At 44.1% G+C, this 23,621-nt stretch overlaps 4 protein-coding genes across 14 annotated transcripts; 3 read left to right on the top strand and 1 right to left on the bottom strand.

Annotated features, from left to right (window-relative positions):
* The first annotated feature begins 512 nt into the window (after window positions 1-512).
* LOC118503200 lies at window positions 513-2,644 on the top strand. The gene is made up of 3 exons (XM_036036185.1): window positions 513-865; window positions 1,174-1,354; window positions 1,423-2,644. The coding sequence occupies exons 1-3, from the start codon at window positions 724-726 to the stop codon at window positions 2,054-2,056; spliced, it is 957 nt and encodes a 318-aa protein (XP_035892078.1). The 5' UTR covers window positions 513-723; the 3' UTR covers window positions 2,057-2,644.
* Window positions 2,645-6,076: 3,432 nt separating this feature from the next.
* On the top strand, window positions 6,077-11,309 carry LOC118507758 (dihydroceramide fatty acyl 2-hydroxylase FAH2). Of its 6 annotated transcripts, none has more exons than XM_036046770.1 (5): window positions 6,077-6,280; window positions 9,323-9,756; window positions 10,088-10,619; window positions 10,692-10,808; window positions 11,025-11,309. In XM_036046770.1, exons 2-5 carry the CDS (start codon window positions 9,358-9,360, stop codon window positions 11,108-11,110), a joined length of 1,134 nt encoding a protein of 377 aa, XP_035902663.1. In that variant the 5' UTR covers window positions 6,077-6,280; window positions 9,323-9,357; the 3' UTR covers window positions 11,111-11,309. The 6 variants fall into 6 exon arrangements, with proteins under 6 accessions (XP_035902663.1, XP_035902662.1, XP_035902668.1 ...); XM_036046769.1 differs by having other exon boundaries at window positions 6,078-6,280; window positions 9,317-9,756; XM_036046775.1 differs by lacking the exon at window positions 6,077-6,280 and adding an exon at window positions 9,038-9,089.
* LOC118507759 (NF-kappa-B inhibitor-interacting Ras-like protein) lies at window positions 10,902-13,009 on the bottom strand. Its single transcript, XM_036046776.1, has 3 exons — window positions 12,653-13,009; window positions 12,326-12,562; window positions 10,902-12,256 (listed from the first exon to the last, which is right to left on the bottom strand). Exons 1-3 carry the CDS (start codon window positions 12,764-12,766, stop codon window positions 11,888-11,890), a joined length of 720 nt encoding a protein of 239 aa, XP_035902669.1. The 5' UTR covers window positions 12,767-13,009; the 3' UTR covers window positions 10,902-11,887.
* Window positions 13,010-13,536: 527 nt separating this feature from the next.
* On the top strand, window positions 13,537-21,936 carry LOC118505393 (eukaryotic translation initiation factor 5A). 6 transcript variants are annotated; one of them, XM_036041105.1, is made up of 4 exons: window positions 13,537-13,745; window positions 17,535-18,010; window positions 18,101-18,299; window positions 18,375-21,936. In XM_036041105.1, the coding sequence occupies exons 2-4, from the start codon at window positions 17,802-17,804 to the stop codon at window positions 18,447-18,449; spliced, it is 483 nt and encodes a 160-aa protein (XP_035896998.1). In that variant the 5' UTR covers window positions 13,537-13,745; window positions 17,535-17,801; the 3' UTR covers window positions 18,450-21,936. The 6 variants fall into 6 exon arrangements, with proteins under 6 accessions (XP_035896998.1, XP_035896999.1, XP_035897000.1 ...); XM_036041106.1 differs by having other exon boundaries at window positions 13,645-13,783; window positions 18,375-19,694; XM_036041107.1 differs by having other exon boundaries at window positions 13,722-13,768; window positions 18,375-19,694.
* The last annotated feature ends 1,685 nt before the right edge of the window (window positions 21,937-23,621 follow it).

Genomic DNA, 23,621 nt, shown 5'->3' with positions numbered 1-23,621 from the left:
TCAAAATTTTACAATATATCATTTAAGAAGCATTGGATGTATTTTAGGAAAAGGAAGATATTTGTTCTAAATTATTACTTCAAAGATCGCAGAACAGAATGCGTTTAATGAATGCACGTTAAACTTCATTTCATAAACAACCTTCAAAGCTATGCAGGCTACAGCACTGTGACCATACTCGAAAATAGTTTCTAATGTGTTACAAATACAAGCAAAAAAAAACACCACCGAAAGGGACGCAATTAAAAATAAATGCCTATTAATAATTTTAATAAAACCAAGCTATGGGACCTCCCAAAACAAAATAACAAAAAATCTCACACTCGCAACGCCCATGGGCCCACCAGCAGCATACGGAGTAGCTGAGCATTGCGTCATTTCTAAAACGTGCTCGAAGCCACAACATCGCGTCATCGAAGCAAACAACCACCTGCTTCAGCGCGCCGGATCTTCCGCATCTTCATCCACGAACACTAACAAACACAGCTGACTTCGGCCTGCCGGGTCTGCCGGCGAAGAGTTATGTTTAGCCGGATTAGTAAACGCCGCAAACACAGTACCGATCCCTCCCATTCGGTGCGAAGCATACGACCTCGGTTCGCACTCCGACCGAACGAGCATCGCGATCAGTCCATTTCTAAACTCCGTCGAGTATTCACCAGCTGTGACACGCGCGCTTGTGGTGTGTCTTTTTAAACAGGCCATTTCACATTTTCACACGCAATGGCCAAGGAGGAATCAAAGTACGGATTTAAGGATAAGGCTAAGGCCGAGGAGTCGCTGGAGCTGCTCAAGAGTGAAGATCACAAGTACCAGCTGCTGACGGTGCGTGGTCTAATCGGCCGAGCAAAACGTGTACTAACATGTGAGTGATCGCGATGGGTACGTGTGCGGGTCACGATGATGTCATTCATATTTGGTCAAAAATGATCGTATCTGGTTGGGCGTGTGGTGGCACGCACAAGCGACATAATGTTATTCCGATTCGACTGTTGAACAGCGGTTTGCTTTCACCCACTTTTGATGGGTGTTTCTTGATGGGTGAGGTAATCGTTATATTTAATCTCGTGTTCATTTTTCGTTCGATCGTGAATTTTGTAAAGTGTTAATTAAGATGTAATGTAGATGTAGAAAGATAATTCTATTATTAAATCGATCTTTGATTTCTTCCAGTAACGAAAGCCGAGGAGAAGGTAAACAACATTAAGGCTGCCATCGAAACATTCGAGCAATGGCTGGAAGCAAACAGCACTTCCAGCACGAAGAACGCTAAACCGAAGGACACGGAAGATAAAGTTGAAACCGTGCCGGGATTGGGCTTTAAGGACAAACAAGCCGCTGAGCAAACGCTAAGGTACGACGCACGTTTCCATTTACAAACAAATTCAGTTTACCTGTTATCTTCATACGCCTCTCTTACAGCATACTCGAGGGACGTGATCCCGATTACCAGAAGCTAGCCATTAAAGGACTGATCGGCAGTGCTAAGCGCGTCATTCCTGCAACCAAGAATGAGGATAAACTTAAATCGATCAAGCAGGCGGTGGCACTGTTCGAAGACTTTCTCGATCGGTTCGATCGTGAGGAGCGTGGAAAGCAAAACCTGCCCTACCTTTCGATCGATCTTATTCGCCAACTGCCAACACCGGAACAGTCCGATAAACTGGCTGTGGAATTTCTCCAATGCTACGAAACACAGGCGAAGGGCAACTACAAACATCTTCGCACCAAGGCACCCAACAAGGAAGGCTCTAAAACGTGGGATATCGTTCGTAACAGTCATCTGAAGGAGCTCAAACCGAAGGATAGCAGTGTGAAGCTGTTCGATCAGGACGGTAAACCGACCGAGGTGCATTTGAAAATGATCCAATGGGCGTTCAGCCCACAGGTAGAGAAGCTCAAGAGTTATGTGAACAGTGCGGGAAGTAAAGATAAATCATCCCCCCAACCGTCCAGTGCCCGTAAACGCACACACTCGTCTTCGTCCTCTGGTGAGGAAAGGGTGCGAAAGGAAAGCAAGAAGGATGCTAGTGGTCAGAAGAAATCGAAGAAATAAACAAGCTTTTTAAAAGGTAACGTTTGAGATTGATCGTGATAAAATAGGTTATTGTTACTGTAGGAGTTGTAAAATTTTGAAGGTTCAATACTAAACAAAACGCTTAAAGAATTGCATACTTTCACAGTATAAATTTGTACCCCTACAAGTATGCAATTTTCAGTTTACTAGTACTTGTAGCTTGTTGCTATCAAAGGTCGAAAATGGTGAATTGGCGAAGCATTTATGATTAACCTGCTAAGGTGGTGTAAGAACAAAATAGTAGCAATTTAACGGCATTAATATCGGCCAGTAGACACCCCGAAAGGGTGTAACAAACGATTTTTAAATAATTTGCAAACCTTCAGGCACATGCTGAGTGATGATTAGTATACGCGCCCAAAAGTATGCAAATATTTTATTTTTAAATAACCGGAAACTCTTTCATGACCTGGAACAGCGATCGGTTAATTTTTTTTAGAAAGGGAAAGGGAAAATAGGTTATTGTTACTGTAGAAGTTATAAAATTTTGAAGTTTAAATACTAAACAAAACGTTTAAAGAATTGCATAATTTCACAGTATAAATTTGTGCCCCTACAAGTATGCAATTTTCAGTTTACTTCTATTTATAGCTTGTTGCTATCGAAGGTCGAAAATGGTGAATTGGCGAAGCATTTATGATTAACCTGCTAAGGTGGTGTAGACAAAATAGTAGCAATTTAACGGCATTAATATCGGCCAGTAGATACCCCGAAAGGGTGTAACAAACGATTTTTAAATAATTTGCATACCTTCAGGCGAATTGCATGCATGCTGAGTGATGATTAGTGTACGCGCCTAAAAGTATGCAAATATTTTATTTTTAACTAACTTTTTGAGAAAAGGACCGGACATTTAAACAAAAACTTAAACTGTGAGCCTCTATATCCTCTAAAACCCTGTGTTTTTGGTTTAAAAATCAACCAGACCAGGCATTTGTAACGACACCACTAACAAGCTAAACACAGCTCCGTCGCTTGCTGGACATCTAACGTGAAGGTATTCATTCAAGCACGATTGATTCATTCATAGCGACCTGTACCGTACAACTAGGCTTGCAATGACCATTTCGACCCACAAACCACTATCGATTGGCCCCTGTTATTGTGGTTGCAATTTTTGGTAAAAGACTCGAGAAGGCCCCCCCTAGAATCTTTTGTGTGCAGCACTGTGGCCTGTCATTTTTGTTGTACAGTGGGATTTCTGTATGGTCAAAACCCATTTGATATAAACATTGTGCATTGTTCCTTAATACTGGTAATAGACAACGAATAGAACTTGTTAATATACATTGTAACAAGTGGTTAGAGATTATGATATTCTTATGTTTCCTCCTTTGCTGAATATCAATGCAAGGTAACAAGTATTCATCGAATTACTGTTCCGTCACCGTCCGAGAACGCCGTGCATGTTTTAGGCCCAATTGTTCACCCCTAGTACGACCGAAAATTAGTACGAAACCCCAGTAAGCCAAAATGAATGGTAGGGTTAGCGGAGAGGGGGTTTAAATCAAATAATAACAATATTTTATTCGACTTTCTTCAACCAATTTTGACCACACTGAAAGCACACTGAAAGCACACTGTAAAGCTTTCGCAACGTGTACTGCGGATTGCATACCTTTAGGCGTATATCCTATAGTGCCTAACAAATTTTGTCAGAGGGGGGCCTTCTCGAGTCTTTTACCCAATTTTTGATCGATATCCAATGGGCACAGTGGTACATCCAATATAATTATCGTAATTGAAAATATTTAATTCATCGTATTAATACTAGTCCAACTGGTCAATTCCAACCAACTATATGAGGTGTAACTATTCGTCCCTTGTCACATGTTTTGCTAACACTTCTAACAGGTATAAAACAAATGGAAATTTTCTAAAGGGGAGTACGAAAGAGCTCGTAATTGAATCGGTAAAGATTCGGGTCGGGTGCGTATGATAACACCATCCATAAGTAAAAGCTCATCCCGAGCAACCTTCGCCGCAGCTAATCATTATCGCCCGTACATTATCTTAATTAATACTTCTCCATTAACCGGCCATCTGGTCATCCGGATTGGGAGCACATGTAACCGTTGAGCTTTTGTGGACCTTATGGCTAATAGGTCGCCCTCATGTGATGATTATGACAGTTATGGCCACGTTAGTCGAATTCGATCCCCCTTTATGTTGGTACTTCGTTTTTTTCACAATAATTCAAATGCGTAATCTGACGTCATGATCGCCAACCAATTCAACAACTTCCCATTACTAACCTATCCTAATGAGCTCGTCAGTCGGAAATAAATGAATGTAAAAATGAAACCACAGACGTCGTCTACCAGGCAGGGCAGCTATAAAATTGATAACAAGCAGTCAAACGAACCGCGTTACGTTATAATCAATAGTGGGGCAGCATTTTGTTTGAATTGCCACCGAAAGATGCACCCGAGGAATGTTTGGATTCCCGTCTGTGTCTCATTCCGCTAAAGTCGCACCATATGTACTTCCGAAATCCTTTCACTTCAACTTTAGGCACACCATTTACGCTGGTCAATCATGAACGGGAATTTTAACCGATCACGTGCACAACCTCCTCAACTCGGATGTGCATCGATTCCTTTTCACTTTACTTTCACTACATTGTGCATGGTGATGGTGGTTAAAGCGTTCTGGTATCATTTTTAAAACCAACCCGTCCATCCAGTTTCAGTACAATTCGGACATGTCCATTGACCTTTTCTCTCAAAAACAAACATACGTATCATGTTTTGGCAGGATTCCCTTATGTGTCTTTAAGTCTTGCTAATGTGAAATAAAGGTTTAATACAGCACAAAGGCTAGGATGATCATGATTACATTGAATTCTCAACTATTTTTGACGACATTTGGAAGTGTTTCGTTACTCTTAAAAGAGACAAATAAAATGAGACACGCTATTAGAGGTACAAAAAAATGATTATTCCCACATGATCACCAGCAGTTGACCGCCTGTATGTCGTGTCGTTCACCAACAATTTCTCAATGGCTTACACTTATCCGTCTAATCCACACGTACAAGCATCACTATTGTCGGCTCAACAAACCTAAACACACGATTAACTCGTGCATACGCTTGTTTGCATGCGATGCAGCGAACTCATTAGCACCATGCGCTCCACTTCCGGAATTGATTTAACGCATTTATCTGCCAGCAAACCCAGGCCATGTTCTTCCGTGGATCAACATCACATCACAGCCAGTGCAGATCGGATCGGTTTGATCGAAATGGAAACTAAAACACACACGCGTGTGCACCTACATGATCGGGTAATGATCAGTTGGTAGGAATCAGTCGTACTCACGTGGCCTGTTCGCGGTTCGCTATGCTTCAAAAGCCCGCCATCGGCGGTATTTCGGGTGCGTCTGAGACCCCCATTTGCTGGTCTTGAGCGACGAGCGTGTCTGTTGACACTGTCGAATTTGGACGACACTTATCTTATCATCATGCTGTGGGGAAAAGAAACTCATAGAAAGTCAAAGCGAAGATTCACCGGACGGGCGTAACATTATTCTAGTTTTGTTTGTTTGTTTGTTTTTGTCGCTCATTTTGAAATGTGTTACAGAATGCACAAGTGGTAGTGGTAGTAAAAATTAGCATACAGTGTTATGCGCGAGATTTGCTGTTTTCACAATTTTTGACGATATAATTCAAACTTCTTTAACAGCTTCTCATTAAACTAATTGGCAACAATCAACACCATCAAACACCTGTCAGTGAGACATTTACAGAGTCTAATTCCTCCCGGACGGTTCGGTTTTTATCAGATTTACTACCAGCTTACAACGAGTGCTTAGGACCATTCGCTGAACCACCCGACCCAACCCGACCCGACCCCCAGGCGGCCCCATAATATCAATGATTAAAGCGATGATAAAAAGAATGGCACTCAACGGCACTCGGGGCGCAACACCCTTTCATACATAGCCCAGCGAGTCCCGTCACTTGCACTGTGGGTGCCCACAGCCGACCAGGACGAACCCGACCGTACAGTACTGATTAGAACGTCGGCCGAGGTGGCCGCATCGACATTACAGTGCACACCGGAGATGTGATAGATCCCGGCACCGTATCCGCCGCCGGTAACACGTGACTCGCGCAGCATTTCGACTGTTTTGCTTCTCCAACACAAAGCTCGACGCTCGGTGATCGTGTACCAGTGATTGTCCCGCATTCGACCACAGGTTAGTGCGAATGGTTTCCCGCAGTTTGAACGATGTAAATGTGCAGTGAGTGTTGTTCAAAAGGGTGTAAAATCTTGAACCATGATCAGTATGTGGCAGAGTCCACACAGAAGACAAAAAAAAACAACCTGCTAGCTGTTGTCGATGACGTGTGGCGATGACTGCAATTAGCTCGACCAGCTACTAAAAGAACAGTGCAAACAGTTTCCCTTAACGCTAGTGAAGATGAGGTCGCCCGTTATTGATCGTTACACTCCAAACGAAAGCGTCCGACGACTTCCTTGAGCGCTTCCACCACTTGAAACTCCCAGCCGTGGTTTTTTTTTTCAGCCGTGGTAAATGGAATCTTTGCCCGCTCGGCGTCACCAGCAAATGTGACGCGGGTGCGTGATTCGTCAAAGTGTGTCCGGTGCAAGGAAAAAATATCTATAGGACGAATTTTGATAAGAGCCCACCAGAAACCGCGGGGCGCACTAATCTAACGGACGCATTCCTCACGTATGCCAGCCCCGTGGGTGACATAACAAACGAATTCGGTTGAGTCATTTCACGCGCCAAACCACGATTATAAGAAGAAGGAACTAAATCATGCTCAATCTTTACCAAAACTGCTTTTTTGTTAAGATTAACCGTTCTCTCACCCAATTCAAACAGTGTTATACGATATTGTGAAATTCTAATGCAAATTTGTACATAGCGATTTTCATCGTCGCTCGGTACGCCGGACCATGAGAACACTGATGATGTTGGAATTGAAATGGAATCATTTGTTCCTCTCTATTTCGCGACAAACCGATAGAATCAATAACTGGCCAATCGATTACCCACTCAATGGCGTCTACTTAACCGCACGGTACAGCAAAACAGTGACCCACGATTATGATTTATGTAAACACAAACTACCAGCATGGTGGGCCTGTAAAGCGGTAACGATCACGGAATACCTCTTACAGCGCTAAAAATCACGCACCGTAATCATTTGAAATCCGTTCAGCAGGACAATGGGTTTGTGTGTATTTCAAAGTGACTCAGAAAGATTCAGAAAGTTTAGTAAGAATAGCTCTTTCTTCAGTTTTTGGCCATTCAAATCAATCATATCTTGTCTGAATTGAACCTCCTAGACAACAATGTAAGATCGATCAGTGCATACATTTTATAGATATTTGTTCTTCCTTGGAAGTACAACCTCGAGGGGTCTTGGCCTGCAGATATGGCTCCTTTAATTATAAACTCCCCTAGCTGGATAGCCGGACTGGCGAATGAGGGAACAGTTCGGATGGGAATTGATAGCCGGTCCGTACGGTGTTATCAAGTTCGGTAGCCGCGATCGCTTTTCTGCCCAATATATCGTACTATTCTGGGACCTTAAGAGATCCTAAACACTATCACATTGGGCTTTTCTTGGCTTCAATTTAACCGTCACAGGATAATGTGATCCACTGAGATTTGAAACCCGTCCTATCTTGTGAATAAAACGTCACAACCGATGAAATTAAAACTTCTGTAGTTAAAGCAAATTCCTTAATTTTGGCTTGAATTATACGTTCCGCAAAAATATTGCCACACCCTACTCCAATCGCCTTTGGGCACTTAGCTGGGGTCCTTAGCCATGACTGACGAAAAAATTAAAGTTTGGTTATTTTCTGTTCTTTCAGGACATTAACGATTAGTCGCTAGACTAGCTTGGCTACAGAATGATTGGATAAAGTCCTCCGATAGAGATCAGTTGGGATCTTTTTTGATCTCAATCAATTATCCGAAGGACATTTTCCACCAGCGCCGTTATTCGATCGTCTTGGACATAGGCTGTGAGTTTTGTATGATGGCAATGTCCATCTTATCCACAGCAAGCGTTGGGTGTCCTTATCAGTTTCTGCAGAATATTTCCCCTTTCTGGACAATTTGTTCTTTCGTCCGAAGTGACTATAAAAAAAGTCATTAAGTACCTCACAGTTGACAATACGGCGTCAATCCTTGATACAGAAAATATAAATAAGTGCTTCACAATTTTCAACACCGGGAGTAACGGGTACGGATGAGATTTGAACGTCTTTCTGTATGAAGACCGACGCCATTGTCACTTCTACCACCCAAAGCAAGTGAAGTTTGGCCCGAAGCAAGTGATAATACTGCAATATTTGGTCCGTATGCAGAAGACAGTATACAAGTACGATCAACTGTTGAACTGATCGTTACGACTCATAATCTTGGAGTGCAAAAACGTGGATATCTGTCTCCTAATGAGACAGATTTCCATATATCTGCTAAATAATCATAATCTAATGCATGTTTCATGCAATAAATCTCTGATCACTTGCTGATTTTTTTAACAATTATCAAGTCGTTCTTAAGCATTGGAACTTAAAAATTAATAATCTCTTCCGTTAAAATTGCTCGTACCCCTCAAAACTAGCACAGCTCGAAACCCGTATTTGAGGAAAGTTTCCACGCTTTACACCGCCCATTGCTAATATCTCCCCCGAAAGGCCGAAAAAATTGATAACAGGTGTGACAAGATAGTAAACACCCCTAATCTTCCACCCTTAGATTGTACTTAGCGCTTTCCTGATTGAACGTTCACTGAATTGTTTGAACACGAAAAGAAACCCGGGAACCAATCCACCATCCAAAACTCAGTTCGAAAACTTATCACCCCAGGCAGAAGTTTGGAGGGTGAAAAAAAAAAGAAGATCGGCCGGTCCCAGATCTAATACAAGCCAAACATCGATCGGCTAGTAAAATTGTGTAATAATCAGCATTGAAGCGTTACCTGCAGATAACGATAACAAAAATCGGATTTGTATCGACGGTGTGTGCACACAATAAAGATATGACGGTACGGTTTGGCCAGGGTAGCTAAGGCACACATAGCGAGGAAGGCACACACGATGCTAGCTCGCCTAGGAAGCGGTCGTTTGTCGCCTCATCCTCTCCAGTGTGAGTGGAAATGGTTATTTCCTGAGCCGCCGAACCGTTACAACACTTATTTGAAACCAAAATTGGAGAGTTAACTTTGAACGTCATTTCCTTCTTAAGTTTCAGACTAAACCCGCCCTCTATGCACCACCCCACCAACGATGGGTAGAACGGAACCGCTGATCGTGAAGTACAAAAACAAATGGTACGATCTTACCGAATTTGCTCACAAACATCCCGGTGGGAAAAATTCACTCACCGGGCTGCACAACAAGGACATGGAGGAACGGTTCGACCGAGCCCCCGGACACTCGCAGGCCGCCCAATATCTGATGAAGGAGTACCAAGTAAAGCCATCGGCAGAATCGGCCGGCCCCGACGCCAAACAGCAACCAAACGGTTACACACTAAACGGTGCCAAAGCAACGGTGAACGGTACGACGGTGACGAACGGGTACAAAAATGGAGTCAAACCACCGACGAGCAACGGATTACACGGGAAACAAGCGTCCACGGTCGGGAACGGCGAGGTAACGCACCTTACGGACGATAGTATGGAGGTACGTCATCCCCTTAGTTGTAGTAAAACAAGTGTACCATCGCTCCCCTTATCGCACCGTGCCAATGGTAGGCCAATTGTGTAGCCGGCAGTTCGACAATCGTCACCATCATCACGCTCATGTCTACTATCATATCGTCATCATCATCATTAGCAGTCATTGTTGGCCGAGCCGATTGGAGCGATGATTCACACGCTGCCCCAAGTTCACCTGATTCCCAGCCGGAATCCTTATCTAAGCGAGATAAGAACGTACCCGCTTGCGGGATCGGTCGCGGGTTCGGCCTGAAGTAATTTCGTAATCTCCACTAACCAAACCTCACCTTCCGCAGCACCTGGTGGACTGGAGCAAACCGATGGTATTCCAGATACACAAGCTGGGGGACAAATATGGCGAATGGGTGAACAAACCTGTCGATCGAGAGTTACGCCTGTTTGGACCGTCGTGGGTTGAGAACATGACCAAAACGCCCTGGTGGATTGTGCCCGGCTTCTGGATACCGGCCATCCTGTACATTATCGTGCAGTTCGGAGCGCGTGATTTGGCGGCCGGGCGCGGCTGGACCGATCCGAACCAATCGTTTCTCACGGTCGATCTGTACCTGCATCTAGTCATCGGTGCATTCGCCTGGACGCTGCTCGAGTATTCGCTGCACCGGTGGGTGTTTCATCTCGATCCGAAAAGCAACCGGTTCCTGCAGACGTTCCACTTTCTGATCCACGGTCAGCATCATAAGGTTCCGTTCGATCCGCACCGGTTGGTGTTTCCCGTGCCACCGGCCATACTGCTGACGACCATTTTCTATCAACCCGTGTACTATGTGTTTCCCTATCCAAGACTCACGCTCGCCGGTGGATTGATAGGTAAGAGGGAAGTGCCTAGAACGAAAACGGAAGATTAGCAACTTATTGCTTGAATTCTTTTTTTTTTCACAGGATATCTCATATACGATATGATACATTACTATCTCCACTATGGCAGCCCAGCCGGGGGCCACTTGTATCACATGAAGCGGTATCACTATTCCCATCACTTTGTACATCACGATCAAGGTAGGAAAATCAAGGATCGACACGCTACAGCAGCATTTTTCTTTCCTCTTGAATTATTCAAACGTGTGCTGTTGCTCTTCCGTTAAACAAGGATTCCAACTTTCAGTCCATTGTTGTTTTGTTGTATTAAATATGTTTTACATTTTGTGAAGCAATCAGCCTAATTGAATCAATCGCGCTTTACATGGTTTTGCTCTTCTTCCCACTTTCCACCAGGTTACGGTATAAGCAGCGACCTCTGGGACAAACTATTCGGGACCCGCATTATACTAAGAAAGCTTAAGTATCTTTTAAAGTGGTAAAGCGATGTCGGGAAAAGGAACGCCGCACACACACACACGCTACTGACAAACGCTCAGTTCGGAAAATCAGTTTGGTCTACATAGTACCATCCGTGGGATGGTGGGGTGGTTGTGGTTGTGCACTAAATTGGGCTGTAATTTTTAATAATAAAACATATTTGTTGCAACTTACTGCTATCAAGGTGTTGCACACTTACAACGTGATTTATTAATAATTTACCCGATTCGATTGTATGCTTACACACAGAGCTAGAGCATTGCAGCTTTTAAGTACGAAAGACTTGTCTCACAGATTTGTAATAAAAAAAGTACCCTAAAAATACTACTAATTGCAGCTTTAGGAAGGTGTCCCTCCGGGTGGGAGGGAGGATAAAAGCAAGTTTAGAAACAGGGTTCATAAATAAAATACATTTTACACTAACTTTAGGGTAAAAATAGTGTGAGGATTCCCTCGTCCGCTTATCACCATCTACTATTATAGCATGCTGAGAATGCTATAAAATGAGCAGCAAAATTATAATATTGCATCGTTCAATTGCATCTCTATATACTCGCATGTAGTGCGCCTCGATCGCATCGTGAACGTGCACAGGATCGGGCGTACTCTGATCGAACTCTCGATTGTGTTAGATTTTGTTGTGTTTTTTTGGTTTCGCTATGCTTCAACAGCCAATTAGCAGCGCCACTAACATCGCATAAACTATTTCTACTAAACATAAATAAAGCTCTGCCACAGTTTACGAAAAAACACACACACAAAACAGCTAACCAACCACACTAGCTGTTGTCCACCTTGGACGTTTTTTGCGTGAGCTGCCTGAGCTGGGGAAAGGAGCTTTTGGTTTGCGTCGGGTACAGCCGGATGGCGAGCTGTATGAACGGTTCGTACAGCGATGCACGTTCCATCGCATTCACCGTGTAGTGTTTGATACGTTCCCGTGCGCACCAATTGTTGGCGCGGTTAAGATTGGACTCAATTAGATCGTTGTTGCCGCTTTGGGGACCACTGTGTGCGCCATTGCTGTGGTGAGTACCGTTTGGCGAATGTGGCAGCGGGTGGCCACCTGTCGTGGGGGCGTTCATCGGTTGCCCACCCGTCAAGCGTGCTTGGCGTGAGTGCATATTTGCTATCACAACAATTATCATCTGGAAGGCAAAAACGAGGAGTAGGTGTTAATTCGAATACAAACAAGCAGCAGCCAATCCATACGGTACCTCTTTCTTATCCTTGTACTTATCGATATCATTCTTAATTCCGGCCAACAGGTCCAGGCTGGCTGGATCGCTCGGATCGTACACCAGTATAAAAGCATCCGAAAAGAGGAGATAGTGCCGGGGCAGCTGCACGTTGCCCTGCAGCCCGGCGGTATCGTAAATGCGCAGCATGTCTCTGCTACCCTTCCCCGTGTCTACGCTGGCCACGTATGTGTCCTCGATCGTGCTGTGCAGCTCCTGCCGTTTTGGTAACGGTACCCGCATGAATTCGATTAGCAACACATTTACCGCTACATAGGTGACATCAATCGTTCTACCGATACGTACCGAATCGATCGTAACGTGGCCGTAGATGAGCTGTTCCAGCATAGCGGTTTTCCCAACACCCTTGCCACCACATATTACCACTTTACCAATTTTTGAAATTTTCGACGTGAGCATCGTCCCACTTCACGATTGCTACTCTAAGCCAACCACGCACAAAAACACACACACGCTGGGGGAAAGCTGGGAAGGTGGAAAACACCCCGTACGGAGATCTGGATATCCGGAACGGATCAGCCTAATTAGTTCTTCTCATGCTGTGGCTGCGAGCTGGTAGCGAAAGCGATTAGGGGTGAGATCGTGTGAATCCACAGCACAAACAACGGGATTGTTTACGCTTGAACGGGGGCGATGACACTCTGACCTGTCAAACGCCGCCGTCAACGGCTGTCAACGGCTGTTTTCTTTGCGCTTCCAAAAACGCACACTTTTAAAATTTTTGGAGAAAATACCTAACCGTCGCAGGAAGCATATCAATTAATTTCTAACAAATATTTGAGGTGTTAATTTAAGTTTGAAGAAGAAAAAAATCTCATTATTATTAAAAAATAATACAGCTGCAAAAAGCATACAAGCCGGCCGTCAATGGAGTGATGTTGTTTACAAGTGCAATTCTTAGTTCAGTGATAAATTCATCGCATAAACTCCCATGTAATAGACATTTTGATGATTTTCGACTGCTCAAAATTTAATGTTTATCACAACAATTCACCCAAATTCAGTTCCTATCTCGTCAGAAATGTTCCTTCGATACGCTATGCATTAGACTATTAAACTCCGTTTTCCAATACTGCCCACAAATCGCTCCATACGGCCGACCCAGAACAACAATAGGCTTAATTGCAAAGCAATGAAAAAATGTCGCAAACGAACATTTTACCACGACCACAGTGCAAACCCGAACATACCGACAACCGGAAGCGCCATGACGGCGTTACACCGGAGAAACGCACACTCGCCATACGCCGACAGGAATGCGGCTGTCAGTTGGCAGGTCGGTGAATCGTGCCGTCCCGTTCGCGCATCGCGATGTGTTTCCGCAACTAACGCCATAGTTAGCGATCTTCTTTTGTCCGTGACCATTTTGATCACACATGTGAGTAGCAACATTCTGCCGGAGTGCGTACCGGAAAAGTGTGTAAAATATGCTGGAGCCCGGTTGCCGGTGGCACGAAACGATTCGGTTTGCGATGTGGAACACGGGTGCGGTGAATGTTGGACGGTGGCGCTATCCGGTTTTGGAGAAAAATCAGTGTTTAATTCGTACGCCTCTCCTGCCCCGTGGTGTGCTCGCTTGTGTGTCGGTCCTCCCCGGGTGGTGGTGGTGGCGGTGGTGATGGTGGTGGTGTGGTTGGTGGTCGGCTGGCTGGCGCAACAGAGGCAGGAGCAGCAGCAGCAGCAGCAGTAGCGCACATCCCTGTGGGAGTATTGTGTGAGAAATGAGGATGCGAAGGAAAAGCAGGCGGTGGTGGAAGCACGGTGAACTGATGATGTCCAGCAGAACCACGAAAGAATGCAGTGAATTGCACGATGTACAAGAAGTTACACGGTTGGGTAAATGCGAAATGCGACTCACACAGGCACACACCAAGAGTTGGTTGGTACAGCGAGGGCCAACGGGTCAGACCTCTGTGTGGGTGCGGTAGCCTCTTCTTGCTACGTTGTTCGTCGACTGGAAGCTGCCCAAAAATTAGCACCGAATGACAACATCGGAATCAACTGTGGTGTTTGGCGGCGAAGCAAGAATGGGATTTCCAGATTTTCCAGCACTTGGAAGGGATTTTCAAAGGACTGAGGGATATTTTTATCTTGTTGCTGCTCTTGATAACATGGCACCTCCAGGAGGAGGAGGAGGAAAGTCATTATGCAGCTGCTTGCACCATTCTTCAGTGCAGAAGCTGCTGTAACAAAGTAGCTACACTTTAAGTAGGCAGCGAAATGTTAGTTGGTGGTGGACGCGGCAGCCAGGTATTTTCAGATCGCTGTAGGCCATGGGAAGTTTTACAAGAAAGTTGTAATATTGAAGAACTAGCGTTTGAAAGTCCGCGTCCTTTGTAAAATCAGAAGAAAAAAAAGTTGTGGGTAAGTGGGACCCCTCATACACACACATACACACACACACTCGAAGGGCCACACTTTCGCCGACGTAATTTTTCGCTTGCCATGAGCTAAGGCTAAGCGTCGTCTCCCCATCATCGTCCGGTGAAATTGGTGGAACGTAAGTGTGTGTGCGCCTTGTGCTGAAGACACGTTTCCTGTGTTAATTGAAATTTTCCACCACTGAAGGGCAAAGCTTTGCGGCTTCAGGAATTCAGGTACACCCCGGGTCTCTGGACACACAACCCGAGGTGCGAACTTATCGACAATAGCGTACGAATTGTGCTTGATCGGAAAGCATCAAAAGCAATAGAGAACTCCTCAGTGTCAACAGTTGACGTGGCTGCTGCTGCTGCTGCCGGTGGTGCTTCTGTGTTGCATGTCATGAAGCGTGGAGCCGGCCGGAATGCTGCCGCAGCATGTCGATTTGGGGTGGGAAGTGTCGGTTGCTGGCCATGATGGGGTGTGTGTTGGTAGTGGTGGGTGAGTTGATGATGTGTATGTGTGCGTGAGTGCGTGCGAAATGACGAATGCAAATGTGTGGTTGGTTGGTTGGCCAGCACACCAGAAAAAGCGGCAACCACAAGCAAGAAAACGTGTACCAATTTGGGGTGTACATTTGGGTGGAAAAAAAGCTTTTCCGACTTTCCTATGCGTTGGGAAAGCTTGGAAGAAATTGAATGCAATGCACAATCGAAGCGCGCGGCAGATTGCGAAAAAGTTGTGCATATTTTTGGCCACAGCCACACGACGGCACAAATCGCATGGAGACGAAGAAGAGCTTACCCTTTTTTCCATTGATTTCAACCCACCCGATGATGGTGTGGGCTATCTCTTTCGCGCTTTGCCCCTGCCATCGTTCCTTCCCATTTTTCCACGTGTGCGCCTGAACACGGAGAGCGAGAGAGGCGCCAGCTGCTCTCCTTTTCTTGCTACCTGCATAGTAGGCAGGGCGTTTACATGCTTTCTCGAGTCGGCGACGACGACGTGCTCTCTGTGGCTGCCCCCCAGGTTACAGCAGTCGATGTTTCTACTGCTGCTGCTGCTAACCCGGCAAACCGCCGCCAAAAGCAAACAGGATCCGCATTTTGACTTGACTTTTTCACTTGTCATCCTTCGTTTCGGCTTTGCCTGCTTGCCGGCTGTAAAACACGCATGAGATGTTAGAAGGCTATGCTCAACTGTTGTAGAACCTTTTTGGAACTGCTTTGAGCTGTTTAATGTTCACCGCAAAAAAAAACAGCTGCACTTGTGTGATTGACAACTAAAACAAAAGTAGGTCCGTCCTTTCAGCAATCGAGGGAAGAGAAATCCGCTTTGTAGTCCCCCCTTGGCTCTGATTCTAGATGCTATTGTACAATTTTACCTCATTTGAACGCGGCGACACGGCTCTCTATTTTTAGGTTATGTTCAGCGAAGTCGGTTCCGTGTCTTCGATATCCTGCTATAAAGGCAATATATCGTTCAAACCCACCCTTGTGCGTTTCCCTACCATGGGAAACGTCGTGTGCCCGAGGTGATCCCAAAATCGCCTACGTTCTTGCTCTGGCAACGTGCTATTCTTTTAAGAATCTTGTCTGGTCTATAAAGTAGGCGCTGATCGATTGCCATTGGAAAAAGGGGGTTCGACAGAGGGGATTGGTGCATTCGAATGCAGGCGGTTTAAAGGCGTCAAAGAACAAAACCGCTGGTGGTGATGTTCTTTAGAAAAAAAAGGTTTCCTAAAGCCGCAAAAGATACCAGACCCCAGCAAATAGTGGTCTCCCCCCACCCTGAAGTCTTGCGCAGCCGATAAGTAATCAGCAAACACCACCGGTTCAATACGTTTTCCATTTGCGCGCTGATAAGGGGAGAAAAGTACATTCGTGTTGGTAATATATTACGGCACCGAAGGAAGTAGTCACAAGGCGGTTGTTAAAAATCGAAAACGTGTCAGCTCGCATGTGGAGCGTATACGTCAAAGCATAGTTCCTCTTTTACCGATCCGATCCGTCAATCCTCCGGTTGTGTCAAAGCTTAGTGCAAATCCGTTGGTAGGATGTTTGAGCATTGATATTGAGCAGTTGCCATTGAATTTATCTTACACACATTTTGTCGACAAATGAAAAGAGAAGCACACGATGATGGAATATTGATTGCAAACAACAGCAGCAGCAGCAGCATCCCGTGATGTATGCAATAAAGTCATACACACATCGTTTTATCGCACCATAATTGCTACAGGCGCGCACTTGGTTTCGGGAGTGCCCCGACAAACGCCAAGCGACCCCTTACTTGGGTGCATTCAGGCGAATTGGCGAAACATGTTGTGCAGGAAGCGTGTTGACGATCATCTGTCCTTGAGAGGAGGCCAGACACACACACACAGCACCCTACCGAAGGCAGTAAGAATGATCTAAAATTTGCAACGCATTATTGATTTCGTATAAGATGCGGCCTGGCGGTCGCGGATACCACCGAAACAAGCAAACGGTATTTACTGCTGCTGCACCTTCCGCACTGGAAGATTTCGGCCGGGGGAACTAGTGTAGCGTCTATTGTCCACGAGAACAGTACACTAGCTATAGCTCTCGGCGGTGTTTCATCTACGAGTAAAGTAATCCCAACTCTGCCACCTAGAGCCGCCACCATCGACAAACCGAATCGTTTTGGAAAGATCGTGCAATAAATCCGTGTTCGGTAAACCGTATCGTCTCCTGCTGTTTGCAGGAATCGAGCATAGAAATGTTTGAACCGTTGAATTTTTTACTAATTGTTGAACTCTTTTTTCTCTCTCTCTCTTCATCAGCGTAAGCAAGATCTTTCTTAGATCCATCAGATAGCCCGTGCATATACAACTGCATTGTTTGTATATCCAAACATCTGGAGGACCGCACAGGATCTGTTGCCTATCGTCGTGTGGAAATATAAGCCCGTTGTCGCCGCTTTCGGAACACTGCCGCGGTGTAACACACACACACCCCTGAGCGAACGGAGGAACGTCGTCGTTCATTGCATTTGTTTTTCTTGCTTTATTGCGTAAATCGCACCACCACCCCCCACCCAACCAATCAAAATGACTGAAATGGAGGACACTCACTTCGAAACCGCCGATTCCGGCGCATCCCAGACGTTCCCGATGCAGTGTTCCGCGCTGCGTAAAAATGGTCACGTAATGTTGAAGGGACGGCCCTGCAAGATCGTTGAAATGTCTACTTCCAAGACCGGCAAGCACGGTCACGCTAAAGTCCATATGGTCGGAATCGACATCTTCACGGGCAAGAAGTGAGTATTGATACTGAACGAGATGCTGAGTATTGAAAGGTGTAACTAAACGGGGGCGACCCGATCTTTTTCGTTTTCCAACAACTAAAGGTATGAAGATATTTGCCCGTCAACACACAACATGGACGTCCCTAATGTCAAGCGCGAGGACTATCAGCTGACAGATATTGACGATGGCTTCCTCGTGCTAATGAGCGACAACGGCGACCTGCGTGAAGATCTGAAGATCCCGGAAGGTGAATTGGGCACCCAGCTGCGTGCGGAATTCGATTCCGGCAAAGAGATTGTCGTAAGTGTTTTGTCTTTTGCTCGTTCCACAAAACTGGATTGAGATTAATTTCCCCTTATTTGTTTTTTTTCTTAGTGCACCGTCTTGAAATCATGTGGCGAAGAAACTGTGATTGCCATTAAAAACAACACCTCAGGTGATAAAAACTAATACTTCGTTGCCTATCAAGAATACTATCGACGCAAGCGAGGAGGAGGAGAATCACAAAAGGAAAATAATCAACAGCAGCAGCAGCAGCAGCCAGTGTGACAAAACAGTAATTGGCGGCAGCAGCAGAAGCAGCAATCAGCAGCAGCAGCAGCAACCATCAGCAGCAGCAGGAGATACATTTTACAGCAGCACATACTACTACCACCATTACTTCTACAGCAACCACTCCTCTTGCCACACAGCAAGAACAACAAAATTCTCCAACAACCAGCAGCTAGAATATTAAAGCAACAAAAGCAAAAGGAAAGGAAAAGAAAACACATTATAGCATACCACACACATCTCTGAGAGGGTTAATAATAATAATAAAAGTAAAAGAAACGAAAGTAACAGCAACAGTAGAAGAAGCAAGGAAGGCAGAAATTGTGAAACAGTGAAACAATGCGGTAACAACAACACACAAACGAACACACATATATGCATTATGATGATGATGGCACAACAACCTATCGCAACACGTGCTGCACACCACCGTTGAAAAATATAACATCAATCTACAAATGGGGAGAGAAAAAAACCATTCTAAACGCGAAGCATTATTTCATTGCAAGGTGCACGAAAATCACACGCGATTATATAAAGTCGAGAAAGTAAGGATTATCGAACGAGGGGATCGTTGCTCTCTCTCTCTACCACGTAGAGGACAATGGCGAATGGAAAGCACGCACGCACGCCGCCCATCCAACTCCCTGCTCCTTGAAGAGTTTGCTTGTTCGAGATAGCTTCGGTGTAATTGGGGTGGTGCAACACGATAATCGATAATACCATCGATGCAGTTTTTATTTCACCTTCACACACACACACACACACACACACACCGGGAGAGTGTATGTAGTTTAGAAAGAACGTGGAAGAAACCTCCCGTCTTATGGTGGTGATGAGGTGGATGGAGAACGCGAGAAAAGATTAAAAGCACAGTGCAGCTGGTACACACCCGAACCTGTGCAAAAGACTGGATCGTGTTGTTACCTTGTCGTTCGTGTTGAACGCGAAACGTCTCACGATCATCATCATCTTCCCGCGCTTGACCAACCGGGAAAGCAACCACGTGCGACGACAACACAGTTAGTAAGGGATGGTTTGGTTGGAAGTTGTGTAATTACACAAACCCGAAAGATCGACAAAGGTAGTAAAGTGTGAGAGAGCTCTTCTTTTCTGCTAATACATAAAGATTTTGTTTTCTAATTTCTCTCTCTTTTTTTTGTTGTGGGAAAATTATTATTTAAAACGGATAATCGTTCCGTTTTGCAGTGAAAAGGAGAGTTTATTAACGTATTCTATGTGGCAACAAACAATCATTTACTCTACAAGGTGATCATCGACACACACGCACGCACTAATGAGCTGCTCGAGTTCCTCCGAGTTGCATCCTCATTGATGCATGACCTAATAATGACACCGAGTGGAAAACAATGGTGGGGGGAGGTGCATGGTATGTGCGAGTGGGTGTGTTTAATGATCACACCAGTAGTGTAGATCATGCAAACGCGAGTAGCATCAAATTCAGCGATCACTTATAACACAGAAAGAAGGAATTACACAGTAAAAGTAGGCGGTATGTTGGGGGTAGAGCAGAAGAAAGAAAAGTCCGCAATTACGCGAAGAGCTATCGTTCACTACTTACATCCGCGCGCAACAACAGCAGAAGAACGCAAGAATGCTAGATTAACTTTTTGCTAACGTTACTCGGCGAATGCTCTTGTTTGTTGAAAAAGCCGTGATGGAAATGGAAATAAAAACAACATATAACGAATGAAACAAAATCTTTCGAAATACACCCCAATTTGGTGGATTGTATCGTGCATGTGTGTGTGCGTGTGAAAAATGGGGAAAATATGCTCCACGGCCACGAAGTCTGTAAAACCCCTTTGGCTTTGGAGAGAGCGTGTCAAACTAGCGGGAAAAATGACTGACGGTCATTGGGAAAAATAATTTTCCGAGGGCGGGAAAAAGATGCATCACAAAAGTTCATAAAATCGTAAATCGAGATCGAACGAAATCATGCGTGTGTGTCCTGCCGGGTAGGAAAGCTCTAGGTTTTTTTTTCCTCTATTCACGGTACGCGGTACGCGAAATGATGCAATTTTGAATGCAGTTCGCGCATTGCAACAAGAAAAACCCGACCTCCTTCCCCCATTCCCTTCACTTAAACAAAAATGGGCTTAATGTTTGATGCTAAATACGGTCTCCCGCTCAGTTTTAGCTTTCACGTACGTAATTCCTCGTTCGGGAAGGGAAAACTGCAAGCTTAATGATAATTTTCATTAGGATGTGCGAGAAAAGTTTGAAAACGAAAAAAATGGAAAGAAACACGTGAAGAAGCAAGGTTGGGAAACGTTTGTTAGACTTTAAGTTAAGTTAGAAGCAAATTGAAAGAAAATCAAAACGATGTTTGTTGCGTTGAGAGGACGAACGCTTTTTTTTTGCATCGAATAATACAGTTTTCCGTTCCAGTTTTCCTTTGTTTTGTGTGTGTGTGTGTTTGTTCGTTGCACACACACAGACACACTGCGTAATGCAATCTTGAATTATCTTATATTAAAACTTTAGTATTTTCTTTCAAAAGATGCAAAACGAGACTATCCTCCTCTCCTGCTCCAAAACATTAAAGTGGTGTTGCAAGAATTGGGAAGCAAGGTGTAAGTGTGAGGAGAAAATGCAAACACAAAACAGAATGAATCAAAGATTATTATTAACATAAAAGCAAAATAAAACAACACACCATAAATAGGATAAAATAATACAATTGCAAAACAAAACAGAAAACAAAAGATATAACAAACAAAAACAAAACACAAGGAAACAAACCTGATCGTGCTAGGAAGAAACTAAATGAACGCAAAGCAAAGTTGATGCGGTGCTGCATTGGAGGGAAATTGTAAAAATTCCCTCTGATATGGGGTGGGGATTAGGTAAAAAAAAAAACAAAAAAAAACGGTGAAACAATACGAAACAAAGAAGTAGCTGCCTACTACGACACGACGAATTGGAATGTGCGAGATATAGATAGGGTGAGCAATTATGAATACACATAAGCGACGGAAAATCGATCGCAGCAGGCCACAGCCCCAAATAAGGATGAAAAGCAGATGAAAACATGATGGGAAACAATAAAACAAACTAACAAAATATGGAGAAAAAAAAAAACAAAACAAAACAAAAACCCCGACGATAGAGAGATTCGTGTGCCGCGACAAGACTATAGGAAAGTGAATATATAAAATGCTAAAAAATATATATGTATATGGTATAAAACGAATAGAATGAAACAGGTAGATATGTGTGTGTGTGTGGGGTAGAAGTGTAACCAGATTTCCGTTTTTTTAAACCTCCCCATTACATTACGGATCTTCATCGTTTTGCACATTTTCTACTTATCATTGTAATAACCCATACAAGCGAAATAGTAACAAGAGCGAGAAAAGAACGAACCCTTTTTTTGAATATTTTTTTTATAGTTATTACCATTTATCACACTTTACCACACCGGTTTGTTTTAAAACTCGAACTTTAAATGCATTTAGGGAGGGATAACGTACACACAGGAAACGAGATAAAACATGCCTACACAAAGAAAACGAACAAAAAACCCAATTGGCTTATTATGAAACACTCACACACACACACACACACACACACACACACACACACACACACAAAAGAAACTTAAGAAAAAACAAGCAAAAAGGAAACAATAATTGAAAATTGGTTATTAAAAGAGATGAAATCGAATAAAACAAAAGCTAACACAACAACACAAACACACAACTAACACTAAGAAACACACGCTCCCCTTTCCCGCATTACAATTCACCCAAAACTACAGATGGAAATGGTAGAAAAGAAAAAAAGAAAGCAAAAGCAAACAAAAAAAAAAGATACAGGAGCAAATAAAATTTGTAAAAGATTTAACAATATTCAACACAAAACAAAACTAGCCAAAAACAAAAAAGCAAACAATTGGAACAAAATTAATAGTGGAGCGGTGTTAAGGAATGACTCCAAGAAATAAAAAAAGCGCAAGCATTCGATTGAGAAGGGTAAAATAGCAACCAAAAAAACAAATTGGATCAAAATTGCAGTTAAATGTGTTAGGTGTGTTGCGAGTGTGAAAGAATTGGGGTGGGGTGAAAAATCGATCAAAGGGGGGGGGGGGGGGGAGGGGAGGGGGAAATTGTGTTGGAAGATTCAAACGAACGGAAGCTTAAAGCATCAGCATCCTGTACCGGCTCAATGCGCGGGCAAAAGGGCAAAAGGGGAAAAAGGAAGGATGAGAGGATTAGTAAAGAAAAGGAAAAATGTTACAAAAAAAAACAACAAAAAGATTATAAAAAGAAAGCGGAAAATGTAGTGGAAAATTCGAGAGCGGCGACACAACACCACTACGACAAAACACTCAAAACCAGCCAGCCAGCCAGCCAGCCAAACCAGCTTATGAATGAAGCTGAGCTTTGAAGGGGGGGAAAAAAGATCAGCAAAAGTATAAAAAAAAAACAAAATGGGGGAAGGAAAAGCTACAAACAAAAGGACGGAAAACGAAGGGCTCGCAACGAAACCCGATAACCCATGTGAATGTGAACTTAATAAAGAAAAACCCCCCGTTGGAGCATATACTAAGGAATGAAATAAAGAAAACGAGACACAAAAAAACACAAGCAAACAAAGGGAAGGAAACGATATAAAACGGATAAATAAACCAATCGCTCTCAGAAACGACCAACAGCTGAACGTCTTCTATTCGCTCTTGTCAATGGTTTCTAACCGTCCACACTTACCTGCTTGGCTGCAGATGTCCATGACATCGTTCATGCGCTTTCTGGGAACTGTGATATCCTCTCTACCTTAACGCTCACACCCAGATTCTTCTGACAGCGGTCGTCACACACAACCTTCTTTATTGGTAGCTCAATCCATACTGGCTCTCACTCGCGCTTTTCCACTCTCATCCAGGATCCCACAGAAACTATCGCGTCGTTACGGACTGGGTTGTCCGGCATCATTCTCATGACATGAACAGCCCACCAGATCGAAAGACTTGTACGATTCGCTGTGCTACAGTGAGATCGTTGCAAAGCTTCTTATGAGCATCTTCCTGTCGAACGCAGCTTACAA

Source organism: Anopheles stephensi, chromosome 2 (genome assembly GCF_013141755.1).
Source record: "Anopheles stephensi strain Indian chromosome 2, UCI_ANSTEP_V1.0, whole genome shotgun sequence".
Taxonomy (NCBI): Eukaryota; Metazoa; Arthropoda; class Insecta; order Diptera; family Culicidae; genus Anopheles; species Anopheles stephensi.
This window is presented reverse-complemented; position numbering and strand designations above follow the sequence as displayed.